This window comes from Mastigoproctus giganteus, chromosome 9 (assembly GCF_048544385.1).
Source record: "Mastigoproctus giganteus isolate SK-2022 chromosome 9, ASM4854438v1, whole genome shotgun sequence".
NCBI lineage: Eukaryota > Metazoa > Arthropoda > Arachnida > Uropygi > Thelyphonidae > Mastigoproctus > Mastigoproctus giganteus.
This window is the reverse complement of record NC_143583.1, coordinates 123,179,716-123,201,639: the sequence shown is the minus strand read 5'-3', so window position 1 is coordinate 123,201,639 and position 21,924 is coordinate 123,179,716. Positions and strand designations below refer to the sequence as shown.

The 21,924-nt window shown below is 33.9% G+C and overlaps 1 protein-coding gene across 4 annotated transcripts in view; it reads right to left on the bottom strand.

The window, feature by feature from the left end:
* The window catches only part of SWIP (strumpellin and WASH-interacting protein), a 496,362-nt gene that overhangs the window by 281,697 nt on the left and 192,741 nt on the right, over positions 1–21,924 (bottom strand). For 3 of the 4 annotated variants that reach the window (XM_090381778.1, XM_090381782.1, XM_090381781.1), the window contains exons 9-11: positions 18,260–18,377; positions 16,908–17,033; positions 10,545–10,652 (exon numbers count right to left, since the gene is read on the bottom strand). In XM_090381778.1, coding sequence (XP_090237904.1) covers positions 10,545–10,652; positions 16,908–17,033; positions 18,260–18,377 — 352 coding nt within the window. The remainder of the gene's footprint in view (positions 1–10,544; positions 10,653–16,907; positions 17,034–18,259; positions 18,378–21,924) is intronic. The other variant, XM_090381779.1, reaches the window with a different exon arrangement.

Below are 21,924 nucleotides of genomic sequence, written 5' to 3'. Positions count from 1 at the left end.
CACCATCAAATGGTACCGACACCATTCCGATCTCAACGTTATTAACGCTAAACTTCCCTTCAACCTTTCACCGGCTTGGAACCTCTAGCGGCTAAAGTTCCCACGTGTCAAAAAGAGCATCATGGGAGTTTAGATAAACTTTTAAATACAACACGCGCTCACTTCTCTTCCATTTGCCAACTGATGACTGTTTACTTACAAAAGTCCCTCGTAACGACTATTGGCACCACCAGTCTTCTCTCTTTTTTTTTTCATTTACGTCTTTTAACCTCTTTATGACAACCAAGGATTGGAGATCTGCATTTCTACTTCCTTGCGCTCATTTTAAAATATGTTTAAAATATTTTCACCCCATTCCCCGCCTTAGTTCTTTTTAATGCTTCTTCCAACCTAAATTTAACCACCATCTACCAAAAAAATTTATTGCAGATTTATACAAGGTGAGTACCGTTTTCTAAGCATTTGCTATTCATTTTTTAGTCAGAAGTATGGCTATAAAAATAAGGTGTGTTTTATGGCAAAGGTTGAATTTTATGAAAAAAAAAAGAAAGTTACAGTCTCGCTTTTGGATTTTAAGCAAGGCACAATTGCAAAGCACTCATACAATTGCAATTTACTCACAAGTGTGCTACTAAAAGTAAAAACTTCCCCTAGCATCCAACTGTTGAATGCTTTTGCTTTGCTATATTTGAAGCACTGAAATGCCATACTTTAATGGCAAAATACAATTTTCCCTGTTGTTAGAGAGGATTGTCCATGAGATGCTCATTTTATTTGAAAGCTATTGCATGAGGAAACTGATTAGAAGAGTTTTAAAATGAATCAACAGTTATTAAAACAGTTTAAGTTCCCCAACAATTTTCTATTGCTAATTTTTCAAAGTAACACATAATATCAAAATATTTTAAAGTGGCTATATATAAAAAAATTTCATTCAGAAATACTTTACATGGCAATGTTATAAGCTTGTGAAAAGTATTATGTAAAACTGCACTTAAGTTACAAAATTTGAAGAAAAAATACTAAATAAAAAATAATTATGACTGTATTATTTTAACGTTTCAGATGTTTCAGAACAGAGAATTACACTAAACAGGGGACAAAAAAAATTTCTCATTGAATGTTAAGTGGTCCTTATAAACATTTCATACTATGACAGTGGCTGTTAACTCCTTTAGTCATTTAGCCTTCAATTTGTCCTTTTAAACATTGTTTATTCTTGTATCTGCCATATTATATTAAAATAAAGAATGATATACAAGGTGTATCATAATATGTGCCCCCCCACTACAGGAATGGATTTAGGATGTAAAAACAATAAAAAAAAAAAAGTTCATATAAATGTAGGTCTGATTTTGCCTTACTTACAGTTATAGGCATTTTTGTGTTCCAGCAACTATCTGATTACATTTACAAGAAATGCTCAAAATGCACCTGAACAAGTTTGCAAATGCATCATCATAGATCTCCTCCCCTGTTCAATAGTTCCAGACATCTGTCAGATTTGTTGTTTTGATGTTGATGGGTCTACCACCATCTGAAACTCATTTTTTTTATATTACCCAGTTTCCAGAAGATGCTCGGGTAGTCTCTGAAAGTTCTTATTTGGCACATGATGATTAGAGACGTTTTCTGCATACAGACATCTTGCCCCAGCTGCACTGCATCTAGCAAGTCTATACATGAGATGCATGTCTATCGTCTTTCAATTTGAACAAACCTCCATTATCACAGCAAAAGCACAGTATCAAAATGTTAATAACAAGCTAAAAATATAGTGTCCTTCTCAGTAGAACTAACTGAAATCACTCAAAGAATACTAGGATCTTGTTTACATAACTATCAGCAAGGCCCTTTAGGGGATATCAAGCAGTGTTTGTAAACAGTTGAATGGAGCCAGCTATACTAACTCATTTTGTGGAAAGAATTGCTGGAACACAAAAATGGCTTTAACTTGTAAACAAGGTGAAATCGGACTAATGTTTACATGAACTTTTTTTTTTATTGTTTTTGGGTCCTAAATCCATCCCTGAAGTGGGTTCCAACATCTTATGATACTCCCTGTATATTTGAAGTGCATGATTCCAAGATTCTTCTTGGGATTGTATCAACAATACTGAATGGCAACTCATATGCGAGCTGCCCACATGAGTGGTATTCCCAAAAAATAGTTAGATAAGCAGACAAGCCTAAACATAAAGTATGCTAATGAGCTTTTATTTTAAAAATTGCATTTTTAAAATAAAATGCATTTTAAAACTGCATGAAAGTAGCGACTACTCAATTTTCAACTGAGCAGCCGCTACTTTTAGCAGCAGGAAAATCACAATTTGTCCATTGCCAAAAAGTGACTACTCAATTCTGCCTTGAATTTTGTTACTCTCTTTTCTTTGACTACCCTGGAAACTGAAGTATTCCAATGATAAACAGCAATGTTGCATGAAGTGAACATCATAAGATCTAATCTTCTGTTGCTTCCCAAAATTTTATATCTGCCTTCTTGTGCACTAGAGCAAGAACATCTTTGTGCCTTCTTGTTCTAGTGTCACCTAGCAATAGGACCGTACTTCTGTCATTCATTTTGCTATTCCTTTAAGGGCCTTGAACAAGTCAGTCAAGTCGCCTCTAAAGTGACTGGTCTCTGGGCTGTGCAGATACACCATTCCAAATGCAATCCCACCATTATTTTATAGATACCCAATGATTTCTGTTAACCCTCTTGTATTAATATTATTAGTATTTATTAGTAGTGGTAAATGACGAATGAAAGCAAGCTTATATAGCGTTAGCAAAAAAACACACTGCCCATCCCCTCTAATATTCACTTTGGAATCCTCTTTTTATGGTATTTTATCTGTGGAATAAACACATATGTCATGTTTTCCTAAACTCATTATACGTAGCCCCCCCATCATCCCTACTCTTAACCTTAAAGCTCTCTCCTTTGCCTTTGATCATCAATACTACCTTTGGACACTACCTATTTTTTTAGCACTGTGGTCACTACCTACTAAACATTCCTTCATGGTTATTTTTGGATCCTGAGTGAGCGATATGAGCCATTTGTACTTAATCTGATATGTTCAGATAAGCACATCCAGGTGGTTCAAAAAAATACACTCCACTTGGTGTACTGCTTGATCATGAATTCCAATTAATAAGGAGTAGATTAAAATCCCCGTAATGAAACGTTCACTATTCTAAGTTGTTGATTCTTCCCCAGAATCAACAGCTTATAATATACTCCAATTATCAACTGTAGATTATAATTAAATGTCCATTTATACTCTGGATATGCAAGGCCAGAAGAGCTTACAACTTCATCATAACTGCTTTATTGCAGCTGACATAACAGTGCAGCAGTTAACAATGAGTCGCATCCTTTTTGTGGAAGCATATGGGCTCGATCTCACTATGTGCAAATTTGCATCCATACACACATTACCCCAGGAAGAAAACCAGACAACTCACACCATACTGATTCAATATCCATCTGGGCTTGATCAGATTCTGATAACAATATGACTATCTTCAATCTTCTTTTGATAAAAGGTATAACCACACTTAATCCCCTCCCATACCCCTTTCTATCTCTCCTGAATACATTATAACCAACATGCCTCAGTTAGCCCTACAATATCAGCTTCAAGATTTGTCAAGAAATACAAATTCATTCATTTGTTTACAACTCTCCTGGCATTACTATATAAACATTGTAATTTTTTTTACTTTTTATTATTCTTACAGATCCATTATTACTGCTTAAGGTTTTTTGGATATTGAATTTTCATGCCAAATTATTTACAACCTTCATTTATTATGTCATGAGATTTTTGAAGGTTTTGCAACCATTATTCCTCATATAATAATAATACAATTTTTATATCTCCTACACATAACTTTGTCAGTAATTATAATCTTTTATTAAATGGCACATGAAAATTATAAAAAGAAGTGGCAATAAGGTGCAGCCCTGCCTCACAACAGGTTTTGTTTATTAGCATTAGCATTAGTAGAGGCATTTGATGCAAGAAAGCAAGCTTATGCAGCATCAGCCAAAAAAAAAAATAAAGTAAAATAAATAAATAAAAAATAACCACTTCCACTTCACCCCTCTGTTCATTCGAAATACCTGTCCAGCTGAGCCTTAAACTTATTTAGGCTATCAACTTCCATGACAAGGGATGGAAGTCTGTTCCACCTACCAACCACCCGCTGGCTAAAGGCAAATTTCCGCACATCTATCCTACATCTGTCTTTCCTCAATTTGAATTTATGCCCTCTCAGGTGATTATTCTGAGCAAGAGGAAGAATCCCATCAGCATTGAGCATGCTCAAACCATTCAAGGCTTCGTACACCTCTATCAGATCACCTCGCTGGTGCCTAGTCTCCAGACACTGTAATTCGCAAAACTTAAGCCTTTCTTCATAAGAGCACCCCTTTGTTCCATTCACTAATCTTGTTGCCCTTCTCTGTACTCGTTCCAGCAGCTCTACATCCTTCTTGAAATGAGGCCTCCAGGCCTGTATACAGTATTCTAGGTGTAGTCTGACCATTGCCTTATACAAGGGAATAATCACCTCCTTATCCCTGCTAGAAAAATTCCTATATATCATTGACAATACACCATGAGCTACTCTTGCAGCCCATCTGCACTGCTCAGAGAACTTCATATCTGCCTGCACAACCACCCCCAGGTCCCTTTCATTCTCTACCACTGTCAGTGCAGTACCACAGAGTTGATACATTGCTCTGGGGTTGCTGTTTCCCATATGTAGTACTTTACATTTGTCAATGTTAAACTTCATTTGCCACCTCTCAGCCCATCTGCTCAACCTTTCCAGATCCTGTTGCAGCAGCATAGTGTCAGTAGTGTCCTTGACAACCCTGCCAACCTTCGTATCGTCTGCAAACTTGGACATTAAGCTTGATATACCATCATCAATATCATTTATAAATACAGAAAACAATAAAGGACCCAATACTGAACCCTGAGGGACTCCACTAATAACATTAGTCCACGATGAGCAGTGTCCATTGATTACCACTCTCTGTCTTCTCCCCCTCAACCATCCCTTTATCCATAGCAGCAATTTGCCTCCAATGCCACACTGCTCCAATTTGTGCAGCAGTCTTCCATGTGCAACAGTATCAAAAGTCTTTCTAAGATCCAAGTATATAATATCAAAGTTATTCCCTGCATCCAGTTCTTTTGTGACTGCATCATAGTATCCAATCAAATTGGTCAGGCAAGACTTCCCCTTAACAAAACCATGCTGTGTCCGAGCTATAACTGAAGTCTTGTCTAGATGATCCAGCAGTGCTTCTTTAACCAGTGCCTCCATTAATTTTCCGGGAACAGAAGTTAAACTCACAGGTCTATAATTACTTGTGTCAGCCTTTGATCCTCCCTTGTGAATTGGGGTCACATTTGCACATCTCCAGTCCATGTGTACCTCCCCTGAGTACAAGGAAGCTCTCATAATTATGGCTAAGGGTTTGCTTACTTCCTTTGCTGTCTCCTTTAATATAACTGGATAGATCCCATCCACCCCAGGTGCCTTTCTTGTGTTTATCTTCAACAATTTCTCCTCCACAAGATTCTCTAGCTTACTGCTAGAGTTGAATACACCTCTGGAATTCCCCTCGCTGAATTACTCCTCATGTGTGAATGTCAATGCAAAATATTCACTTAGTTTGTTAGCTACCTGAGCAGGGTCATCAACAGTTGACCCATCGATATCAAGTGGACCAATCTGATTCATCCCTTTCCTTCTAGAGTTTACATAAGTAAAGAACTCTTTGCTGTTTTTCTTCGCATCCCTTGCCAAGGATCTCTCGTAATCTGCCTTCGCCTGCCTAACCTCCTTTGTAACTTGGTTACAGATCAACTTGTATCTATCATAGGCTTCTGTGTCACGTGTTAATTTGTATGTATCCCATGCATTTTTCTTCTCTGCCATATGCCTCATTAGTTCATCTGACATCCATTTAGGCCTAAACCTTGAACAATATTTCTTAGTTGGTATGTAAAGCCTAGTAGCTTCCAAGATAAGTTCTTTGAATGCTTCCCATTTTGAATTTGCTGTTGTTAACATCATCAGTTGATCCCACTGTATAGAATTTAAATACTGTCTCAGTCCATCGTAGTCGCCTTTACGAAATCAATACCCCTTCCCTTTACCCCTAATGGTAGTTACCTCTTTGAGTAACTCCCACTTCAGAACACTGTGATCACTGCCACCTAGTGGTTCATTTATCTGCAGATTCTTAATGCATGAAGAATCACTACTGATAATCAAATCAAGAGTATTACTCCCTCTAGTTGCCTCCCAAACATGCTGATGTATAAAGCAATCATCCAATAAATCCACAAAAGCATTGCTAGTGTGTTAGTGACCAACCCACAAATTCCAGTCAATATCTGGGAAATTAAAATCCCCCATTTTAAGACTCTCTGATTTACTGGCCCACTCTATTTCTCTGTACAGTTTCTTATTATACTCATCAGAGTCATTAGGCCTATAGCACACTCCTACTCTCAATTTTGATCTCCCAATGCTTATGTCACACCAAACTGACTCGACACTGCACTGTCCAGTGATGTCGACTGGCTTCACTTCCTTGGATTTTATGTGTTTCTTAACTAATAGCATAACCCCTCCTCCCTTCCTATCCTGTCTATCCTTTCTGTAGACATTGTACTCCCCAAATTCCAGTTCTGCATTCCTTATATCTGTGTGACACCACGTCTCTGAAATCCCAACAATATCTGCCTTTGATGTTTTGAGCAATACCTCAAATTCATCAAATTTATTTACTAAACTCCTAGCATTGGTGTACACGCAAGTATACATGCACCTGCTCTTCCTCTTAGCCACCCTAACACAACCCATGTGTTTACTTGTACCCCCATGATTCCCAGCAGTCTCTGAAATATCCTGCATCTTATTTTCCAGGCTGCTGCTCATTCCAATAGAAGCAGTGCAAGAATCACTTTCTCCTCTGCCAGTGGCTACTGTTAATCTATTAGTCCTTGTATCCCCCCAATCTAGCAGTTTTCCGACCCACCTAACACTGCCTCGATAGCATCAGCAAACATTCTTGCACCCTTTCTATTTAAGTGTATCCCATCCCTGTAGAAGCAGTCTCCACTTTCAAATTCAACTCTAATTCACGGCTTTTTACTCAAGATTATACTCTAGCATGACCACACAAACCAAACAAGTTTGGTTTGTGTGGTCATGCTAGTTTACAACTAGTTATTTTGACAACAGTGTTATCATTGACTGTATTTTTTAGTCACATAGATTCAATCCATAAACGCAAATGCATCTACAACTGTAAGTCCAAATTGACCACAGCTATATACATTTTCCAATATTTTATCCCTCACCACAAATTTCCCATTAATTTTTACACAAATTTTTTATTCCCCTTCAAAGATTCTTCTTGATGGCATATTTTCTAAAATTTTATACAGCACATTTGAGTACTTTTAATATGCTTTTTTGAAATAAAAAGTTTTAAATACAGGTTCTTATGTTCCTATGATAAAGAATACTAAAAAACAAAAAGTTTTTTCACTCCAGTTATGTACAAGGTAATAATCTAGCCCAGCCAGTTTTGATGGAAATTTTTGTATAGATTTATTTTTTAATGAAAATTTAACAACCTTTTGTACTAAGCCTAAAGAAAAAAGGAAAAATTGATTAAAATTAAATTACGACATTAATACCAAAAAATAGTGCAAGTGTTTATATCTATAAATGCAACATGAACAATTCTTTTTCTTAGTGTATTTGCTATTTGTCTAATAAATAATAAACAAAAACAGATTTAAAATATATGAATATAGATAATTTTTTCCTTTAGCCATGTCAAGATGATGTCCATCACCAATTTGTTTTTATGAAGGGCAAATGTACCATTGTAAATAAAAGTACTGTTGCAAATAGTACTTTGCAACAGTACTTTTATTTAGAATGGAAGTACTATTGCAAATATATTAAGAGCATTCAGAGCCTGTAAGTTATTCCCTAATTTGATTTTCACAGAGTGTGCTCTGTACTTATCTGTTGGCACAAAAAAAATTACAGCAGCAGTAATGTTAGTGTAAACACCAATCAATTTTTTGGGGACAAAAAACAAGAAATAATTGAAAATGGGAAACTTTAAAATTTTATACTCAATTCTGACTATATTGAATAATGAGATCAAGTAATAGCTTAGGTAACAGCAGTCTTGTTATCCTAAAAAAAAAAATTATTTACTACCTTACAGAAAAATCTCAGGGTAATGAAACAGGCAAAACTGAAAGAAAACCACTCTATGGGAACAACATGACAATGGGCATAAGGTACACTTTTTTTCCACAAACACAGAGCTGAAAATAATTACTTTATTGATATACTTTCCAAGTTAAAAAAATAATTAGTCATGCAGATAAATAAAAAGTGAATGACATATTAGAGGAATAGCAAATTTCACACACACAATTTTTAATAGATATTTTAATGCTAATGTACAAGTTAGTGCATTTGCATCATTTCTGTACATAGCCAACTACATAAGTAGTTATAAATTGGCATCATTAAGTATCTCTCATATTGTGAATACCTTCACAACGAGTTGCCATGATATTGCACTACCTCAAATAAGTAATGCTTCACCATAGGAGAAGACTATTGTTACTTATTCTCAGTGGATACCATCACCCATACAGCACCATTTTGGAGCTTATTGGCTCTTCATCAGTGGGTGGGCAGGTACCTTGGTGTTACAATGATGACAACCCAGTTGAGAAGTATAAATCCACAATATGAGAGATGCCTGATGGCATGAGGTAATTTAGATTATGGTATAGTTTAGGGCTAATGCCTCGGGTTACGTAAATAGTTTAACTAATGCACAAGTTAGTGCATTTGCATCATTTCTGTACATAGCCAACTACATAAGTAGTTATAAATTTGCATCGTGCAAATGCACTAACTTGTACATTAGTTAAACTATTTACGTAACCTGGGGCTTGTCATCATTGCAACACCAGGGTACCTGCCCACCCACTGATGAGGAGCCAATAAGCTCCAAAACGGTGCCGTATGGGTGATGGTATCTGCTGAGAATAAGTAACAATAGTCTTCTCCTATGGTGAAGCATTACTTATTCGAAGCAGTGCAATATCACAGCAACTCGCTGTGAAAGTATCCACAATATGAGATATACTTAATTATGCCAATTTATAACTACTTATGTAGTTGGCTATGTACAGAAATGATGCAAATGCACTAACTTGTACAATAGTTTAACTATTCACGTAATCTGAGGTTTTAGTCCTAAACTATACTGTAATATTTTAATGCTTATTTATACTAAGATGTATTTAGGGCTAAAGCCTCAAACTGCGAGCAAATTTAGACTATGTATATATTAAGTGCAATAGCATCATTAATACACAGCCATTTCTGAATAAACAGAATATTTATAAGGCGGCATCGTTTTAAGTTATATCTCATATTGTGAATACCTTCACAACAAGTTGCCATGATATTGCACTACTTCAAATAAGTAACGCTTCACCCAAGGAGAAGACTAATGTTACTTATTCTCAAATAGGTACCACCACCCAGATAGGTACCACCACTGGGTGGTGGTACCTATCTGAGAATAAGTTATTCTCAAATAGGTACCACCACCCAGATAGGAGATAGGTACCACCACTGGGTGGTGGTACCTATCTGAGAATAAGTAACATTAGTCTTCTCCTTAGGTGAAGCGTTACTTATTCGAAGTAGTGCAATATCATGGCAACTCGTTGTGAAGGTATTCACAATATGAGATATAACTTAAAACGATGCCGCCTTATAAATATTCTGTTTATTCAGAAATGGCTGTGTATTAATGATGCTATTGCACTTAATATATACATAATGCTTATTTATTTATTTTTTATTTCTGGATTTTACCAATACATTGGCAATACAGTTAAGGAAGTTAAGAAATTATAATAATAAAATAATGTTAACGGAAATGCAGAAGTTATCATCACAGAGCTGGACTATTAATCATGGAACATTATGAATTCCTTCTAGTTGCATATTAATTATCCATAGTTCTTGCAATGATTCTGCTGTCAGACATTTTTTAGTGATAATCAGAAGCATAAAAATGAAAATAATGAAATATTTTAAAATTAAACAAAATAATTAAAATATTTTAATTTTAATTAAATGAAAATATTTTAAAATCAGATTCATATTGCATGTAGCACATGTAGAAAACATCTTCACAAGGTTCTGGAATAAAAAATTGACAGAAAATAATTTTATTTCCAAGTGTAATCTATTATTCATTAAACCTTAAACCACAAAAAAAAAAAAAAAAAAAAAAATTTATTTTATTTCAATACATTCTTTTAGTTTACTGTGTAATTTATACTCTATATTTCTCATGTTTTATTAAATTCAATATCTGATTAAACTCAAAATTTAATTCTTTGAACTTTTATTTACATATTATTCTTATAGATTAACAAGAAACTTACCTTTCCAACATTAATTATAGTCAAGGCAACATAAATAAGATGCTGAACTACATGGGTGATGGATTCACATATTGACATAGTTTGAGAGTGATACATACCCTCTATAGCCTAAAAGAAATAATCTTCTGTAAATTCAGAGGTTATCTTGCTTCATTTTTATGTAGATAATTGATACAGAAATGTAAGAGTAAGCAAAAACAAAAAATATATATAATTATTCACAGTCTACTTCTCATTTGTTCATCCATGTACAGGCATACCTCGGTTAACGTTACCTCTGATAACAAAGCTTCGATATAACGAAGTCCGCAATTTCAAGCCCCATTTAACATAAAAAAAATATTCCAGTTTAATCACCTGAAATCTAAACAAACTGAAGAAATTACGGAAACCTTTGGGGCTTCTCGTGGTTGGTTCGAGAAATTTAAAAAACGGGCCAGGATTCATAGTGTAAAATTAACAGGAGAAGCTACAAATAAGTTTCCAGAAAAACTAAAGGAAATAATTGAACATGAAAATTTTCCACCAAATTTGGTGTTCAGTGTTGACGAAAGCGGTTTGTTCCGAAACGGCTACCAACAAAAAGCTTCATTTCTATTGAAGAAAAATCAGCTGCTGGGTTCAAAGCAGCCAAAGACCGTTTAACGTTACTCTTTGGATCAAATGCCTCTGGCGATTATAAATTAAAATTGTTATTAGTTTACCATTCAGAAAATCCGAGGGCGTTAAAAGGTAACATAAAAATGAATTTACCTGGAATATGGAAAGCAAATAGAAAAGCGTGGGTTACCAAGGAGTTATTTACTGATTGGTTTGTTAACCACTTTTGTCCTAAAGTAAAATGGTATTGTCAAAAAAACAACTTTGACGAAAAAGCTCTTTTGTTGTTAGACAATGCTCTGGGACATCCTACTGATCTTAACACGTTGGACACATGCATTCCTGTCAAAGTTGTGTTTCTTCCAGCAAACACAACTTCCCTGATTCAACCATTGGATCAGGGAGTAATAGCATCATTTAAAGCTTATTATCTGCGTCGAACATTAAGCAATTTAACTGAACTAGAGGATAAAGAGGAAATGACAGTTAAAACTTTTTGGAAAAACTACACCATTAAAAATGCAATTGAAAACATTGATAGTTCTTGGAAAGAAGTCACTAAGAAATGCTTAAATGGAGTTTGGCGCAAAATATGGCCAGAAGTTGTACTAGAAGAAGAAAATAACATCTAAGAAATTAGAAATGAAGTTATCCAGATGGCTCAATCAATAGGTTTCGAAAATGTCGATGAAGAGGATGTTAGAAATTTATTGAATGCAGAAGATGATGGTTTTTCAGTGGAAGATTTAGAAAACCTTGTTAGCAACGAAGACAAAGATAATGAAGACGAAGTTAAAGAAGTTCCTGCCGAAAAAGTGTTAACAACCAAAGATTTAAAAAGGTGCTTAAATGACATTGAAAACATTTTAAATTTTTTTAGTGAAAATGATCCTGATTTAGGAAGAAGTTTTATTGTTAAGCGATCAGTGTTAAATGCAATAACTCTGTATAGGCAATTGTTAAATGAAAGAGAAAAAAAGCATAAGCAATCAACTTTAGACTCATATTTTAAAATGTGATTTCACTTTGTATGTAAGTTGACTGTTTATTTAATAAAACTTTTCTTTGTTCGAAAAAAAAGCTTTTCATTTTCTTTACGTAGGAACGTATCCCTATTCTGGCCATAGTATTTTTACCTCTGAAAACGAAGTTTCGCTTAACGAAGTAATTTCGTGGAACGCATCCTATTTGTTATTCGAGGTATGCCTGTATATGGATGGGTAATTTTTACTTAATCTGTTGGCATGAACTCATACACAAGATGCTGCCAGCTTTTTAGCACATTTTAACCATATTCAATAAACTTCTTGAATTTTTAAGAGAGAAACAATGGCAAAAAAAAAAAAAAAAAAAATGATGCTGGAAAGTATGACAGTTACTCCACACCCTAGTATTATGGATGTCTAAGAAGTAAGGAGGGGAGAGGGGGGGGCATCTGAAGCATGTGGTCAAGGTTTTCTGAGCTCCTGAATTAAGCCTAATTTCAACAGCTTTAGAAGGTAGTTCTCAACAGCTGAATACGCTGATGCAAATACTTTTTAAATTAAGTAACTATTATATATTTCACAAATTATATTTCATATTAGTGTAACACACATATTAGGGTATGCCTACCTAATATACTTGTCCTACCAATATAGTAAACCATACTGGTAGGATTAGTTTAAGATTAAAAAGTGGGTCATCAGTTGACTCACTGGTTAAATGTACTTAACATGGTAGGAACTAGATTTAACCCTTTGAAGATGAGTTTCAGAAAATGTGTAAGCTCACAGAAAGTTTTCTGACAGTGACAGGCTCTGTGAAGCTCTTCATGAGAATTTTATAAAAGTGAAATCTTTTCATATAATGATTTTAAATACTAATTTGTTTTTATTTTGACATTCCTGCCCAACATTAGAGTGAAATCATTAATAAAATTCAAATCAGATTTAAAAAAAAAAAAAAAAAACTTGTTTTTACTTTTTTTTTTATGTAATAATATCCTCTACATTAGGGGTCGTCAACCTTTTAATTCCTATCGCCCACTTTTGTATCTTTGTTGATGGAAAATTTCCTTACTGCCCACCGGTACCGCAGTAACTCAATTTAGCCCCTCGTCCACGAGTATACTTCAAGAAGTGTCCGGTGAATTATTATCTATATTCAAAGTTTAGAGATGGAATTCAAAAGTAAATTGCAAAAGCATATTTTAAAAAGTCAAACTCGTGAAGTTGTTAGCAACGTATTTGATATATGGAGGAAGAACAAAATTTGTAACAATGGACAAAAACCCCCACCGCCCATCATGAAAGCTTGAATCGCCCACTAGTGGGCGGTAGGGACCAGGTTGACAACCACTGCTTTACATCTATAAGCGTATCATTTTTCTATAAATGTATCTCTTAATCTATATACTTATATGTAAATGTATCACAATTCAATTTTGTCAACTTCTGAGTCTGAATTCCAGATAATTTCTGGAATTTTGGATTTGATAAGCACAAATTAGACATATGAGAGTTTATAATTTATAATATCCACTTTTCAAAGCTAATTTGATGTTGATATTATAAATTATAAACTCTCTACAATAACCTGGACACAAATAAGAGTTGACAGCACCAGCCGGAAAATTTCAAGATAATTTCTATATAACTAGAGGTATTAAAACAATCTTTTTGAAACAACTTTGAAAATGCATAATGATTTGGCTTTATATACAGATATCATATAAGGCAGGTTTGTGTTATATATCAAATAACACAAACACATGAAAATGTAAATTCATATATATACTCCACATATGGTTAAAGGGAAAAGTTACCATTGGCTAGAAAATATTTAGCAGCAGGACTTCTTTATAATTACACATATTCTCAAGTTTAAAATTACAGAGACAAAATCACTTTTTATACCATGGCTACAGATATACTACAGGTATAATCATGTCTCGTAAGGCATAATAAAAAAGAATGTTATAAAGAACCACGAAGTTTTCATGCTGAAAACTCAAAAGTAAACATTTACCTGGATTTATAAGAGGGGGAGGAATTCAGTTACTGTATTCTTTTATGTGGTATATTCAGCAATAGAGAAAATTTTTATGAGCAATAAGACTTACTAAAACTAATTATGCTTCAGTTAGTTAACTACAGTAGAATCTCATTAATACAAACTCAGTTTATACAAAATTCTCATTTTTACAAAGCACATCAATCACCTGCTAAAGGACAGGCTTTTTTTTACATAAACATATTTATTTATTACAAAATGCAGTCAACATATATTATGAAGTCAGCTTTCATCCTGTGAGAAATAATGTCAATTTATATGGTTAACCTAAGCTGGTGCAATACTTTTTATGTCACACTGGGCATACACACACTTTGCCAACACATACTCTAAATTCATAAGTGTTTTATAATCTTACTTTTCCATTTTGATCTGCTTACATTGAGAGATATATGAAATTGTATGGCCTCAACTGATGAAGTTGTTGCTGTGATGTTCCATTATACTTTACTTTCTTACTAGCATTGATATTTAAATTCATTAATATTCATTTTTATGAGTATTAATGAATTTAAAGGGCATTCAAAAATTACCTATCCAATATTCAGATAATTTTTGAATGCCATTTACATATGGCAAATAAAAAGCAATTACTTGCTTGTTTGCTTTGCTTTTTTGCCACAAATTGACAAAACTTGCACAAAATCAACAATTAGATATCTAAATCAATGCTGATAATTATTATTGAATATTATTGAATATTATTGCATAGTATTGAATATTATGCTATATATATACTCATTATTATTACATTGTTTAAATCATAAATATTTTTCATATTCTCTCAAAATTTTTCTTTCTTATATTACCACTTTCCTTTCCTTAGTTCTTCTACAGTGACATCCTGCACAATGAACACTTCAGTTAAATTTATGGCAGCAAAATTTCTTTAATATTATTACACTTTAAATAACATACTTCATTAATAGCTTAGCCCACTTGAAGATGGTTGTTAAGAGAAAATACACCGAGTATTAAAATAAAACTATTACTGTTGACATTAATGTGGAATGACTAATAATTTTAACATAATGTTAAATAAATACTATGTATGATATAAATAATATTTAATTAATATTTATTAGCATACTTTTAGAGTACCTTAGTTAGAGTACTTTTTTTGTGTTTTTGGTACAGTATGATAATTATCCCAAAAGTAGTGCACAAAGGTGATTAATTTAAAATGAATTCATTTCATAACATAATTTACATTAAAAATCTTCTATGTAGTCTCAAAAAGGTCAAAACCTCAAAGGTCAAACCTTATAAAAATTAAAGGGCATTCAAAAAATTACCTATCCAATATTCAGATAATTTTTGAATGCCATTTAACTGTCTACAGAAGTTAAGGTGTCTGATGCACTGAGTTGTGGTTGAACTCAATGCTTCTAAGGCAGAAATCTTTGTCCATGCAACAGTTCCTTGAGCTTAGGGAACATATTTTAATCACAAGGGCTCAGGGAGAGCGAAGTAGTGCTTCCCACTTGTAATTTGTGAAAACAAGCTGTCAGACTGTGTGATATGAGGCCTCATGTTGTCATGTAGTATGAAAATACTAGCTTCCAACAACTGTGGGCACTTCTGACAAATTTTCAGGTGTAATTTCTGATGTAGAAATGTTGCACTGTAGTCTCCAGTTACTGATTTCCAAGTGGCACATGATCAGTGGCACTAATGCCCTCATAGGCCATAATGACCATTTGTTTCATCTTTGATTGTTGCAGGTGACACTTAGAGCAGCATAGCAAAGACACCTCCAATGAGCTGATTATGACTTCAGTTCAGGTTCGAAGTTGCATGTCTCGTCAATGCCAAAAATTCATTTTAAAAACTCTTCACCTTCTTGTTGGCAATGTGCGAATAACTGTGATATTATTTTTTGATGCTTTGCTCATTGCTCATCTGACAGCAAATGTGGGATCCCGTCAGGCAAGTGACCTTTCACTTTTTTAACACCTCAGTTAATTTGGTGAACAGATGAATTTCTGTATTTCAGATTCAGTGGCTATTTCCTCACAAGTCATATGTCTACCTTCTTCCAAAATGATAGTAATAATGACTGCCAATGTGCTGTCTACAGTCATTATTAGTGTTCAACTTCAAATTATTATACTGATAAATGTCAGTTGCACAGGTGTTGGAATGAGGAGCATGTGCCCAGTATGCATTACTTTTGGAATAACCCTCATATATGTGGAATCAAAGGTTATGTTATGGCATAAAAGCTATTTATATTACTATGGATACTGTGCTTAATGACAGTTCAGTTCTAATTATACAGTAAAACAGGTCCATAAGTGTGATAATCTGAGTGTTCTCACTTTTTTATGCAATAGTGTTATCTTGAATGATTCTTTGAATCAAGTCCTTGATGACAATGTTGATAATAACTGAACTGTTCTGGGTCAGCCCTGATACTTATGTTCTCTGGAAAAAAATCTTTCTACTTTTTTTTTTTTTTTAACTTGAAAATTAAAATCTTTGGAAATTCAAACGTAATGTTATTAATTACCATCTACTTAAATCATCTAGCCAACCACAGTACTATGAATATTATTGTTTAGTATTTTCTTTTTTATTTGAATTTCTCTTTTCAAGAGATACTGACTACTGAGAAAAGATACCTACACGGAGAAAACGATAGCATAGGAATTCATTTATTTTTTATTTATTTTTTTTTTTATTTTAACAAATTAAATGTCTACTAACCTTCAACATTTCAATCATTCTACACAGAGCAAGAACTGCAGTTTTGGTCATGGGTTTAGAGAGAGCAACATGAAGATTCATTACAGTTTTCAAGAGATGACTAATAGTCCATGTCAGCATCAAGCCCTGAATATTAATAAAATTATTAGTTCAGAAAAATTTAAACAATGAATAATTAATTTTTAAACACATTATTTTCTAAGAAACAATATACTGCCTTACTCTATAATGAAAATCATGAGTTTAGCTCCAGAAGTTAAAAAAAATACTAATAGTATTAATATTTAATGCTGACTTTCAAGAAAGGAAAATAAATTATTCAGTTTATCAATCACTCAATTTATTCATCCTATTATTGCAAAACTAATCACAAGATTTTTTATACAATTTCAGAATAACAATAAGCTAGATTATTTATCTAATTGGAAAAAAGTAGTGGTTAATAACTTTTTCTTAACCACAACTGATAAAAGACATATAAATATAAATCACTTTGTTTATTGGAACACAATCAACATAACATTATACTATATTAAACACCCTTACTACATATATTACACCCTTCACATATACTTTAAATAGGTGTTATCAGACCTAGTTTGCAATAATTAAATTGCAAACTTGTGGTTTACAATAATTAAATGGAAGGAGGCCACTTCCCTAGGTTTATAAACAAAATAAGATTTATTCAAAATACAACAACGTATTCACTAACTGGGAATAATTATCACAATTACATACCATATTAAAACAATTATAATAATGATTTTCTTCTTCTTCTTCCATAATGTTATAATGTCCTTTAAATTTCTGATTTTAAATTTAAAAAATATAGTACACAGAAGACCTTAATATTTTTAAATTAATCTTTTCTTTGATTTACTTAATCTTTAACCAACAGCAGGTTCTGACACTAACATTCACAGTTAACTGCATTTTGAAGGAGTTGCTGTAATTATTTTTTAAAGCCTCATTGTTCCATTAGCCTAGCTTCCTTGCATTGGTTTGCCTATTCAAATTCTAATACTTAATGCTTCAAAATATCTAAAATTCAAAATTACTGTTTTCTAATAAGTAAAAAAAAAAAAAAAAAGGTAAAGTGCAGCCATTATCAACCCACTGCAGAATGGAAGCCTCCTCAACAATTCATGCTGAGGGAAATGGACCATAATCTGCCACTCTGGTCCAGTGCGGGTTGGCAGATCGACCGTATTCAGCAGTCAGGGGCTTGAACCCTGGTCTACTCAAAGAGCGTGCGCTACTGCACTCCCGCTCCTGACCACTCGGCTACCCTAGTGAGCCTTCTAATAAGTATATATTAATAATAAAATTTAAAAAATTCAAACACAAACCTGAATTAATAGACTGCACTTCCTATTTAGGTCTTCCACTAACTTGCCTGTATCAGATAAACTGGATTCCATTTTTATCAGCCACGCTGACACTTGCAGAAACAAAGTTTGAACATCTCTGGTAAATAATTAAAATTGATCATCAAAATTTATCATTCTCACAAAATCAATCAAATTTGTTTAAACTAAAAAAAAAAAAAAAATTTTAATAGTAACAACTGAAATAAAGGATGGATAAAACATGATCTGACTAATCTGATTATATAATATAATATATAATTATTATTCTATTATCATATTCAAGGATACTGTAAATGACAATTTTCATAAGTATTATATAAAAACTTTTTCCCTTCAAGTAAGAGAATTTTTGTTACTACTGCTATAATAACAGGGACTACACCAGACAGACTAAGAATCATTATTGCTAGAGATTTCTTGATACAAGGGTTACCTGTGCCATATACAGTACAGGCATGCCCCAGCTTGCGTAATACTCCACTTAACGGAAATTCGACTTTATGTAAGTTTTTGCCAGCTGGTGCAAACTTAAAAAAAATCATGGAAATGTATTTTGCACCCCGTATGAATAAATGGAGGTATCGTGAAAATATCATAACGTGAACCCAATAACACACTGTTTTTAATGGAAATTGCACTACACTTTCATCATTATCATATGTTCCATTATAAGAATCAATTTTGGACGTCTGTGTGATATTTTTCTAAAACACATTTCTGGAGATAACTACCATAAAACAATAAAAACAATCTGCACTTTCCGGTTTATTGGGCTTTTAATAGTAAAATTAAAATGCAATCTGTTAGTGCAATCTATTATAAATGGGTAGAAACTCGACCTTATTGCATTTGCAATAATATCGATAACTGGAATTCTGTGGATTTTTATGTTACAGTATTATGGTGAAATGAGCTCCTCTTCATTGAAATCTTCAATGATATAATAATAAAAAAAAAAATTTTTTTAAGAATCTTCTCTTCATTCCTATTTACTTATCGCGATGGTGAAGGGGAAAGGGATCAACGAAAAGTGCAAGTGCTGGCAGTGCTAGGAAACAAAACAAAATTGAATAACTTCCTTTTTTTTTTTTTTTTTTTTTTTTGGTAGTTGTTGGTGCATAGCCTTCTGTGGCCACAATGCACCTCCCAAGGTTTTTGCATTACTCTGATCCAAGCCTGAGGCAGGAATCAAACCCGCGACCTTTGGGTTGCCAGGCAGGCACTTTACCCACCCGGCTAGCCCGGTCGGCATAACTTCCTTTGGGGGAGCTTCAGGGATCCCCTCAAAACATTCAAAATTTGAACTAACTCTGAATGCCAATGCTTCCGGCAACCATTCATTATTTATCTAAACCCAAGAGTTTCCAATCAGTTGTTGATTGCATTCCACATGTTATAACCTTTCCAGAATTTCTTAAAAGTAGTCCACCTTACTTGTACTTGCTCTGGTAGTCTGGCTCATTGTTTTCCTCATGGAGTACCTTATTGAAAGTAGCTATGACTGTGTGATCAACAGGCTGAATAAAATATTTGGAGGCATAAATATAACTTTAATTTCTGGATAATGATACTCTAATGAACACGGATGTCCAATGCCTTGAATGTTAAATCATCCCCTGCAATATTGTCTAACTGCTGGAACAAAACAAAGACTAAAGTTTCACAGTACTGATTTAGTAATTTGAATTAGATTTCCAAATGACTGGTAAACATACCTTTGTCCTCCCCTTCAAAGCTCTAGGATTTGCTGAATGGCAGACTAACATACATTCCAGTAATTTGAATAAGATTTCCAAAAAATTTCCATAAGATTTCCATACTTTTTCCCTCTCCATTCAAAGCTCTAGGATTTGCTGAATGGTAGACTAGTATATAATTGAGTTTTAAGCATTGCTGACAAGCAGCATCTGTGAGCCTGTCCTCAATTACCTTATGCCCATGTGCAATTTTCTTCTCCTTTACATTTGTGCAGGTACCATTTTCCAAAATTCTGTCCCATCAACATTAAAAATTTGATGAAAAGAATGATCCTCAACCCCAATAATTTCAGCAAACTTTTACATAAATTCAAGTGTAGCTTGTTTATCAGCACCAGCAGATTCTCTGGTCAATCACTGCACACTTAGCCCTATTCTCAAACCTATAAAAGCAGCCTTTGTTGCATAAAATTCTGGAGCATTAAGAGATTGGTTCACTTTGCCCAAATCTTTCTACCACTCACAGGAATGTTTTTTTGATGTTGGTCATCAATCCATAATTATAAACATCTTTCTATTACCTCAATCACTGCACCTCACCTTTTTGGCATAGTTGTAATCTGCATATTTCCAGCATTTTGTACATGGTCTTCAATTTTATCCTTCCAACTGAACACACAGTCAAATAAATAAATATTCTGTTTATACTCCAGCATGACAACCAAGTCAGTAGAGTTTACAATAAATCGTCAATACAAATATTTATCGTATTCAGTAGTCACGGGCTTGAACCCCGGTCCACTCAAGGAACGCGTGCTATGCACTCTCGCTCCTGACCACTCGGCTACCTTTAAGTCTCTTGAACATACAATTGAGGATAAAGATTCGCCACTTTCAGTGCATGTAATCATTTCAAACTTTGTCTCAAATGTATTACGTTTACAAAACCTATGCATCTTTATAACTATTGGAGGCCTTTAATTTTTCCTTCCCCCCCACCTTTTTTTATAAAATATGGCCAAAATACACAAAAATTGTTAAACAAATGCAGATGGAAATAAACCATTAAAGAACATAATGTAAAACCAAAAGTGTAAGATGAGTAAAAAGTTTATTGGGGATAATTAATTTTTTATGGGCAGTTTTATTTCTAACTGATCTGAGATTATGCACCCAATAACAAACCTAACAAAAATAAAGGGCACAAAGTCTTCTGAGAAGAAGCTTAACAATCTGGTCCATGAACTGCAACACTATCCAAGAGGAGAAGAATTTTCAAAACCACATTCTCTCCCTTTGAATATTTTTCCAGTGATCCAGGTCTTTCTACTACTTTTCCATTAAGCAACTTCAAGTAAAACAAATCAAGGTAAGGTGACTTCAACATAACCTCACTATAAAGCAGCATAAACTAAAACCAAAGCATGAGTTTTAGCATTAGAAACTAGTAGAGGCATATGATGCAAGAAAGCAAGCTTATATAGCATCAGCCAAAAAAAAAAAAAAAAAAAAAATTCCCATTTCACCCCAAATGTTTGTCTAGTTCTGTCTTGAATTTATTTCAGCTGCTGCCAACTTCTGCAATGACAGATGGAAGTTTGTTCCAGCAGTCAACCACCAGCTGGAAAAAGGCAAAGTTCCGCATGTCTATTCTACAATTGTCTTTCCTCAATTTAAATTTATGTCCCCTCAGTTGAGTAATCTGAGCAAGAAGAAGAATCCCATTACCAATGAGCTTGCTCAATCCATTCAAGGCCTTATACACCTCAATTAGATCACCTCGCAGGTTCCTACTCTCCAGAAGCTGCAATTTGCAGAACTTAAGCCTTTGTTGATAACACCAACCCTTTGTTCCACTCACCAATCTCACTGCCCTTCTCTGTACTCGTTCCAGCAGCTCTACATATTTCCTAAAGTGAGGCCTCCAGACCTGTATACAGTTTTAGT